The 10,207-nt window shown below is 41.5% G+C and overlaps 1 protein-coding gene across 2 annotated transcripts in view; it reads right to left on the minus strand.

The window, feature by feature from the left end:
* Positions 1 to 554: 554 nt before the first annotated feature.
* slc8a3 (solute carrier family 8 member 3) overlaps positions 555 to 10,207 on the minus strand; it is a 119,125-nt gene continuing 109,472 nt past the window's right edge. Inside the window, exons 4-8 of one of the 2 annotated variants that reach the window (XM_084045645.1) lie at positions 8,384 to 8,401; positions 5,303 to 5,427; positions 4,557 to 4,656; positions 1,794 to 2,063; positions 555 to 976 (exon numbers count right to left, since the gene is read on the minus strand). In XM_084045645.1, coding sequence (XP_083901771.1) covers positions 600 to 976; positions 1,794 to 2,063; positions 4,557 to 4,656; positions 5,303 to 5,427; positions 8,384 to 8,401 — 890 coding nt within the window. In that variant the 3' untranslated portion in view covers positions 555 to 599. The remainder of the gene's footprint in view (positions 977 to 1,793; positions 2,064 to 4,556; positions 4,657 to 5,302; positions 5,428 to 8,383; positions 8,402 to 10,207) is intronic. The other variant, XM_084045646.1, reaches the window with a different exon arrangement.

Genomic DNA, 10,207 nt, shown 5'->3' on the forward strand with positions numbered 1-10,207 from the left:
AAATATAGACCTCTGATAGCTCAACTCCTTCTGGGTATAATAAGACTGCAGTCTCCGTCAGTGGAATGCAGGCCCACCTCTCTGCATCTTCTTATGACTCAGTGGCGCCCCAATCCCAGCTGTAAGCACACTCACTCGCCTGGGCTCAGGATGGCTGCTCCTGCAGCCAGAAGACGTACAGGCTTTCAGCACCTGGTGCAGGCTACACACCTTTGAGCATTCTTACAGGAGGGTTTGAGAGTGAGAGCTTGTGAGAGAGAGAGAGAGAGAGAGAGAGAGAGAGAGAGAGAGAGAGAGAGAGAGAGAGAGAGAGAGAGAGAGACAGAGACAGAGACAGAGACAGAGACAGAGAGAAAGACAGTGGGAGGCGGGACGGAGGTGAGGGAGGAACCAGCAACGCTGCACTCCCTGGGTTTGCCTCTCCTGTTCATCCATTCCATTACACGACCGGACAAAAAATTCCACAAGCGAGAATTCAATCTATTTTTTTTTCTCACTCCCAAGTTGTACTTTGAAACCTCTGTCTTGTTTTGTTTCCACGTTGGAGTTAAGAGTTATTCTTTCTGTATAAGGGGTGGGGGTGGGGCGGGGTCATGGTCTTAAAATCCCTCTATATGACAGTAGGCCTCCAAACTGGAGAACAGGATATAGAGGAACCAGAGGCTGAAAAAGAAGGCTGAGGTGGCCAGTCTGTGTCCCCGGGGCCCGCCCAGTTCCCCTCCGATGTGGGCCCGGCGCCTGTACAGCAGCACCGACACGGCCAGGAAGGCAAAGATGGTGAAGAGGGTGACGGAGAAGGCCAGCGAGCCGGCCTCCACCACGAACGGCTTCCCTTGCATGTGCCAGTAGATGGCGGCCACGGACCAGGCCACGCCGATGCCCAGGAAGACGTTGACCGCGTTGCTGCCGGTCACGTTCCCAATAGAGGCGTCTGCGTACGTATCATGCACCGCCGCCGCCTTGCTGGCAAACGTGTCTGTGGAGTAAACCAAGAAAATAAATGAAAATAACCGATTAATTGATCAACGGAAAGTTGTACCACTCAAATTACGTTTTAGTAATCGGATAAATGGCTAAAAGATTATTATCTTTTACCATTCTATATTTTCTCCCAATTTAGTTATTATGCCAAATTGCCAATTCCCAATTCACCCATGTAGTCACTGTCACTGCTGACCCTACTAGTTGGTCTTGGAGAGGTTGTGTGTCTACTCTGATATGTGTGATGTCACCAGCTATCCTTCCCAGTTCTGTTCCCTGCTAAACAGGCACCCCGAAAAACCTATATAAGTTGCTAGTACAGCGACAGAGATCACCCTCCCTAGCCGGCTACCCCACCACGTCAACTGTGTTCCTTGGATCGCCTGGCCAAGCTGAAGGCACTGCTACGGATTCGAACCCCAGTATCCACTTTGGTGGGCAGGAACTTCACTCCTGTGCCACCTGGACACACCCCCTTTAAAGTCCAGCTGAAATGCTATTTCTCTAGTATCCAACTCCTGTATCGTGATATATTTCCAGGTGACACAGTATAGGAAGGTGGTTTATGTGGTTTATGGCCAAACTATATGAGCAAAAAAGTTAAAGAAAATCCACTGTTAAAAGACTAAAAGTTCAATAAATGCAAGATGTTTCGAAAGTCATCGAGTAATCTCGTTAAATAACCTTGATCTCACTATTGACCAAAATAATGGTAATTATGCTTTTTGCCATAATCTAGCAGCCCCACATTCACAGTAGGCTAACACAGTATTCCACCTGGATAAATAGACAGACACACACACTGAACTGACCAGGGACGGAGGTGCCGAGCGCCACAAACACCACAGCAGTGACCGAGTCCTTGAGGCCAATGGTGCAGCCAAAGTGGGACGCCAAGTCTCCGATGACGGCCGTCAGAAGGCCGATGATGACTATGGAGACGAAGAAGCATGCCCAGCCATTCATGTACTCAGTGGGCGGCACACAGGCGAACAGCACCTTCCAGAAGACGGTGAGAAAGTGCATGACATAGTCGAAGCAGGACGGAAGACGCTCCTCACCCGTGTCCTCCTCGTCCTCATCTGCATGGGGAGAGAGAGGGAGAGGGATTGGGGGTGAAAGGGGAGAGTTTGGAGAAGGAAGAGGCAATGAAGAAGGGAAGGTGGGAGAGAGAGAATGATACCATATACAAAATAAAGTTGGGATTGCGAATGAAAAAGCAGAGATAAAGAGGCAATATGGTAGATGGTGAGGGGATACAGGATGAGAGATGACAGAGAAGGAAGGACAGACAACAACATTCACTTAAACACCGTGGAACTATTACTAGGAAATCTCTGAATATCTGCAGAGAGCATAGGAAACATACAGTGAATGGACTCATTTGTAACTAAAGTGTGGGGATAAATAACTCTTGCTTTTGGGCAGGCTTTGGGCTTTTTAGCTTATTTTGTTGGTAAAAAGTTTTTGGTTGAGGGTTAATTTTGGTTTGGGGCTTTTTTGTTATTATTTCATAATAACGTGCCCTAAAGATACAGATGCACTAGTCCCTTCCCCAAAACATTTTATTTTTATTTTATTGTATTTTTTCCTTACTTTGTTGAGCAATAATTTTGACTTCTAGCTTAGTTTAAGCCGTGGGCTTTCAGCTCAGACTTTTGATAAACAATACTTTGCTCCAGTTTAGGTTTTTGGATCCTTGAGCAGAGGTCACATCGTAACATGTGGGTCTAATTCATGCAATTAGGTGGCAGGATCAACTCTAGGTTAGGCAGTCACAAACCTGTAAACTTTAAGTCATGTTTGATGCTAGCAAAACAGTCAGTGTGACACGTTGGTCATTGCAGGGACCAAAAATGGAATGTGTCCTGTCACAGTGTCCTTGAATGAGACACAGAGCCAGCTTTCTGCTTACTCATTATATTGGAAGGTGTCTCAAGCAGGGGTTAGAAAACATCAATCTGGTAACATAAAAGTCACCCGTTTGATCTCATTGGTAGCCAACATGAACTGCAATTGTCCTTGAGCGAGACACTGAAAGCCCCCTCAACCTTTACTCATTGTACCGCAGGTCACTCTGAATAAGGGCAACAACTTAACACCTCAAATGCAAAGGCAAAATGGTGCACACCAGGGGACACTGTGTTGATTCAAAGTGGCAGGCCATGTGAGGCACATCCATTTTTAGTGCTACTGGTGGCGATGGAAGAGGAAGGGGAGGAGAGAGGATGAGCACCATGAAAAAATAAAGAGTGTCGCTGGATTAAATATTTCAACGGTGAAGGGATGAAGCGAGGCACCAGAGGAGGATTTGGCTACTCTGTGGCTACTGGGACTGTGGTGGTTTGGTGGATGTCATATGGCATGCATGATGAGAGACTCTATACATTATATCATATATATATATATATATCATAGGCATATTGTACATGTATCAATTTTACGTTAGGAAATTACATAGCCTAATGCAAAATAGCAAATATAAAATGTAAAATACATTATTATTATTATTAAATATATGTAAATAATTGGTTACTGATCTCTAACTGAGATATAAAAGATGTGTCTATATTGTAGTATATAATATTATTATATGTAATGATTAGTAAATAATGTATTAATTATTGGCCAAGTGTCAACAAATGATTACCAAGTCTTTACTATGTTTATAATTCATGAGTTATAAAGTAATCTAAGCCCTTATTTATGAATGTTTAGAAATGTGTAACTTATGATTATTGACTGTTATAATAAAATTGGGCGGAAGAATTAACACAATCATTCTGATTGGTAGTGGTGGAAAATGGCAAGATTTAATTTAGTTTTGAAGGGAATATGTTGAAATTTCTAGAGCTTCAACAAGAAGACAAAGTATTTTAATACCCTTAATACAATGTAGCCAAGTGTGTTACTTACAAAACTGAATGTATGTAATGAATGTACAGTATGTTATACAATATATATAAGTGTCTTATAAGCAAGGTCGCAAATCTCATTACAACGTAGGGGGGACCACAAACAAGGACTCTTCTCAAAAGTGTTTTTGCGCATGACATCATAATATCACCAACGTTGATGTTGCACTAGGATTTTAAGCTGTCAGACAGAATGTATGGAATGATTAGCTAGTATTGCCAACATTGCTCAGAAACACCAACATAGGAATAACAGGCATCGCAAACTCTTTGCAACAGAAACATCTCTTCTTACCAATATTCAGTTGGGGGGAAAAGGGTAATAATTAGCTCCACCCAAAGTTGAATGATTTTTTTTTGTACATTTAGTTTTTGCACCATACATTTTCACATTAAAGGATAAGTCTCACATACTGGAATAATGCAGCTGTCATAGATAATCTTATGGGGCCAAACCAGGTGAATCTTATAAAGTGTGTAAGTACGAAAAATGGGGACAGACTGGGGGGAAAATCCCCAGACAGACTGGGGAAAAACGAAACAGACCTATCCTTTAACAGCCCCTATTGCCTAAATTATGATAATCTATCGTAGAAAAGGCTCACGTGTCTCTGCAGAGACACCTGGAGTCTGAGCATGGTGGGACAATTGTGACTGTACCTGCACTGACAGTAATTGCCTCCATAAACTGTTCTCTCCAAGAGTTGGTTCCCACGACTAAAGCCAGGTTGGTCTTCTTGATCAACTTGTCCACTGTGCTCTGTACGATAAAAAAAGAGACATAAGCAGATAAACAATCCATCCATCATTTACATTCAGAATGTAAACTTTTCCATGCCAAGGACCCCCCATGACATTCCCAAAATAGGAACGGCAGGTTGATAGTGGTTAAATTGGCACAAATGACAAGTCATCTAAATTAGATTTGTTTTTAATATTATGTTTTATGACACCCCCGCCATCCATTTTCCTCTTCATTCCAACTACCCACTGGGGGCCACAGCCCCCACTTTGAAGACCACTGCTATAAGCTTGGGGCTTCATCAGTGCCCATCCTTCACCACTTGATGGCAGTGGCATCAAGTCCTCAGCAAAAGCAACCCATCTCTTCTATTTGATGCATGATTGAAACAAATATGTTGGGTATATTTATGCTACTGAGGAGGATAGAGGATGGCAGTACTGCACAAAGTGAACATCTCACGTTTTTTTAAGTGAAAAGATAAATGAGTGTTTGACAGAGACAGTGTTTGTCTCTTTTGTGTCAAATACATTGATCGAAGTGAACCGTATTATGACATTGACATAAGAAATTGACATTCACTTCTTTGTTGTAAAGATACTTAAATACCCAGCAGCTATCGGTTGTGATTCAAGGGTTGTTTTTCATGGTGAACATCACCCACCTTGAACTCATAAGACTCCTCAATGATGACTTCAAGCTTGGAGTGTTCCCCCAGCACTGGTTTGCCCATCTCTGCAATCCGTTTGGCTTCCTCTGCATCTGATGTCAGCTTCCTGTCTGGTATGTCTGTGGAGGGAGAAAGGTGGAGAGGAGAGGACAGGAGAGAGAATAAGATGACAAATGAAATAAAGCAGAGAATGTGAGACAATGTTAGTTAATTCAGTTAAAGTGCTTTGCTGTACTTCGCTGTATACAAACAAAACATGAGGAAAGAACATTGATTGATCTGTTTATTGAAAGTTCTGTAATGTATTTATGTTTCCTTGGTATTGGGGGACTTCATGATATATAACAACTTACTTCAACTTATAAAAAAGAAAAGTAAAAACAAATAAAGATGTAAAAGAAAGAAATAGAGGATGCATTTTAATAATGCAGAATCCATACTTCATACTTTTTGCCCAAACTATTCTCTGTGGCTAATGTCCTCTTGTGTACATCATTTACGTTATATAAGCTCAAATGAGCTTTCACGCTTGGTCGGGCATTCGACAAGACCAAACACAGAGCGGCCAAACATTGGAGGAATACTTTATTCATCCTGCAGCAACACTGGAACAATGTCCCTAATAAGCAGCAACATTTCACTGAGCTGAATTGATCTCCTGCCAGACTACCAAAGACCTAATTATGAAGTCAATTCAATACAAATTTATATCTCGGTCTCTCCCTCTCTCTCTGTCTCTCTATTTTAATAGTATTTTTAATCACTATTACTATTTTACAGTTTGTATGTGTATTTTGTTTCGTTTTTTCTAGTATTTTTGTTTCTTTTAATTTAAACAATCAAACCATCACATTGTATTGTTTGATATAAAGCTCTGTAACATTGTTTTTAAAATGTGCTGTAGAAATGTATTTTATTATTATCAACACAACATGTCCCATGTCTTGTGTGGCTGTGGTACAAACCGACATCATTGTTGGAGCAGTACAAACTGGTCCATAACATTGGTTCAGTAATGACTAAAGACTCATGTATACTTGACAACGATATACAGTGAGTGACACAATGCATTTATTTTTGGCAAGCCACAACGTTGAGGGAGAAAGTATAAAGTAGGCTTAACTTTATGAGAGAGAGCGAGAGACAGAGAGAGAGCGAGAGAGAGAGAGCGAGAGAGAGAGAGAGAGAGAGAGAGAGAGAGAGAGAGAGAGAGAGAGAGAGAGAGAGAGAGAGAGAGAAAGAGAGAACTGACTCTTTCTCTGCACTCTCATCCTGCTGTCTGCAACACTCCCACAGAGACACCTGGTGCAGAAACCCTGTCATCTTTTATTTGAGGCCCTGAGTCCCAGCCCGCTGCTCTTAGCTGAAAACACGGTTACTATTAAATATTAACGCTGCCATTAAAGATCACAGCCAAGCTCCCCTTGATAGGGAAGAGTGGTCAGGTGTGTTAGCACAGCAGGCACTTGTGCACTCATACTTCAGCAGCACACATGCTCACACGCACGCGCGCACGCACGCGCGCACGCACGCACGCACGCACGCACGCACGCACGCACGCACGCACACACACACACACACACACACACACACACACACACACACACACACACACACACACACACACACACACACACACACACACACACACACACACACACACACACATGCTTTTAAGCTAAATCAATTACACACTCAAGACAGTATGTGCCCTGAAGACCTGACAGGGTTTCTTTTTGCTCATGTTTAAAATGTGATTCTCACAACATTCCTCTTGCAGTACAACATGAAAATATTTCCTCAATGAGAACAAGAAGAAAAAATAGAAAACCCACAGAATTAATCACATAGGTACTGTAATAAATCTCTAATTTCTGAGCTGAGCTGAGATTCTTTCTTTTTTTATGGTTATCAAATGTTTTGGCCTTCCGCTTGACAGGGGGGAAATAAGTCATGAGTTTGTGATTAATTAATCCTGTGATTAGGGGAATTAATCCATCACTCAGTTGCGGGCGATGTCAGAAAAAAAAGGGCACCTGTTATGTTGGAGGTGAAACTGCTTAGCTGAAGCAGTTAGAGACTGGCATCAGTTGCTATTTAGGGCATATAATTTTAGGTAAATATTTAAAAAGCTTGTAGATCTGCTATTTTAGCTACTCTTGAAAATATGGCTTAAAGGACGACTTCACCCATTTCAACCTATCTTCATATACTGTAATTGGTCCTCACTAATGCTCATTATAATATGGTACCATTTTTGTCTACCCCGTCTGTGTCTCAGAGAAGGACTTTGGACAGTTCAGAAACCCACCTACCAGTGACATCATCAATTGGGAATACAAGCTAATAGAAACGGCAGGCTTTCTATTCCTGGAAAGTTATCATTCTATAACGGAAGCCATTGTTCTCGCGTTAATACAAATCTAAACAAAATTTGAAAAACCTGCCTAATGATGATGTCACTGTTTTTTTTTTTTTTTTACCATTTTATCATGGGCATTACTGAGGAACAAATATATGAAGATAGGTTGAAAATGGGTGATGTCATCCTTTAAGTTGTTAAGCCCTACCACACCAAGGGGCCTGGATGGATATTCTCCAGAATTATTGACCATCAAGGTGTCAATTATATGCACATTTTTCAGTTGTCTCAAAAGGAGCAGTAATGGCTAATTTAGGCTCTGTCGTATTACGGTGTCCTGCTCTGAAAATAACGCATCTACAAGCTTACAACAAATCGCGATGCGATCTGTCGTACGTGGGATACGGTTGTACGACTAAGTATGAATCAGGCGTCCATATTCTGGTTGTAAAAATAGCCAATCTACAAGCTCACAACGTGTAATGGTAAGAATAGTGAAAATAGCAAGATCTGATATAGGGCATTAGTGGTTAATTCATTCGTATCTTTGGAAGTTTGGGTCCCAGGAAGACACCAAAGTTCTCTTTTGGGTCCAGAGCTGAACACATTTGGGAAGATATTACCACATTCCCCAGACAAAAACCACAGCACACTCAGTGAAGCATCATCATCATCATCAGCAGGGATGCCGAGAGAAGGAAAGAACAACTTACCTTCAGCTAGCAACAGAGCTGTGGAGGAAGAAGAGGGAAGAAGATGGGGGTAGATGGGGCATGGGGAAACAAACAGAAAAGTAGTGATGAGTTGGAAGAAGAAGAATAGATAAGGAGCAGAGCATGTTAATAAGAGGAAAAACAAGAAGAGAAATGTAATGGAGTCAGAAAATGACCATGTATTGGCAGTAAGGTGTAATGTATATGGGTCTGATTACAGCCCTGGATGAGTATAGCAGAAAGATTGCGGTGTTAATATCTTCCTGAGTTCGTATGAGGGTACAGGGTTTATTAATGGAAGACATTTCCCCGATAGCAATGAAGGAAAGTTCTGTGAGAATATTTGATGCCATGAGGACCTAATATGAGGGTACCTGAAATACTCATTCACACAGTTGATTACTCCCATCTTCTGTCAGCTGGCTGAGTTTGAAGGTAATGGCAATACAATAAACCCTTATTTAATCAGATGCACTAAGGACACAGCAGCACTTTAGAACTGTGCACTGCAAGGCATCATCATGAGCATACTGCATTATAAGGGTATATGAAGAGTTGAATACATGTCGCTAATGCAGTGACAGAGATCACCCTCCCCTGCTGCCCTGCTGGCTTCCTACCCATTAACATGGCCAAATTGTGTTAGCTGCAGTGCTAGGCCAAACCAGAGGCAGAAGAATCAAACCTCAGTCTTCATGGTGGTGGATCAATAAAGATAATACCACTAAATGCCACTGAATCTTAAAATATTCACTTACCAACAGTGATTTTGGCAGAGCAGAAGATAATTCATTTAAAAATATTTTTTCACTACTCAGCTATGATGCAGTCATGGATCTTTGATTTCATAGAGCACTATGCAGTGGCATTTCATGCTCCGATAATGAAGCAGTTAGAGTATGATTATGCTGTACCTATAGTTCATCATGGGCAACACTTCAAGGTAAGTACATGTTCTTATTTACTATAGTGCTACAGCCTGGGGAGTGGGTTCACAGGCAACCATGGTTGTATTCACACAGTCACACGTTGGAGCTGCCTACAGCTTCACTGATGCTTTTGGTACTTTAGAGCAGTAGTTCCCAAATCGCTGCAATAAAGTGCACAATTATTTCCCAATACAGAGGCAAATTCTATATCCAATTTTTTATTTTATTTTAAATTTTCAATCTGGTGTCCCTATTTTGGGCATGTGGTGTGGTGGGATTTACCTGCAGAAACACATTGCCCTCTTGCTGTATTTTGGTGTTTTCACTGTTTGCTCTGGTTGCCCCAAAAAATCCCTTTCTACCAAAACAAACAGTGAAAACACCAGAATACAGCGAGAGGGCAATGTGTTTCTGCAGGTAAACACCACCTCGCTACTTCAATGGCTGATGACTGCTGGTATAGAGGGAAATTTTGGGTTGTTATGATGTTTTGCTATGTAAACACAGGGCAAGTTACACATACTACTGTATACCTTTCATTAATTAATTAATGTATTTATTTATTTTTCCTCCTACAAAAATAGCAGATCTTCAAGCTCACAACGCATCACAATGCAATCGGGTATTTTTGCAATGAATGCAGGTGCACCTTAAGATTTTGTGCACAAAAACTTTGACTTTAGTGTCTGCTCATGGGCATGGGGGCAGCATGTGCAGAGAGTATTGACAGACTCATAGCATTACTCATTCTCTTCCTCCAGTCAGACTTTTCCCAGACGATTTGGAGATTCACACTGGCAACCCTCAAGTGACAACACAGTTTTATCAAACAACATTATACTATAAAATGTCCAAATAGAAAAAAGTTACTTTAAATAATGTAATTGTATTGTGT

This window comes from Gymnoscopelus microlampas (assembly GCF_963454915.1).
Source record: "Gymnoscopelus microlampas genome assembly, chromosome: 20".
NCBI lineage: Eukaryota > Metazoa > Chordata > Actinopteri > Myctophiformes > Myctophidae > Gymnoscopelus > Gymnoscopelus microlampas.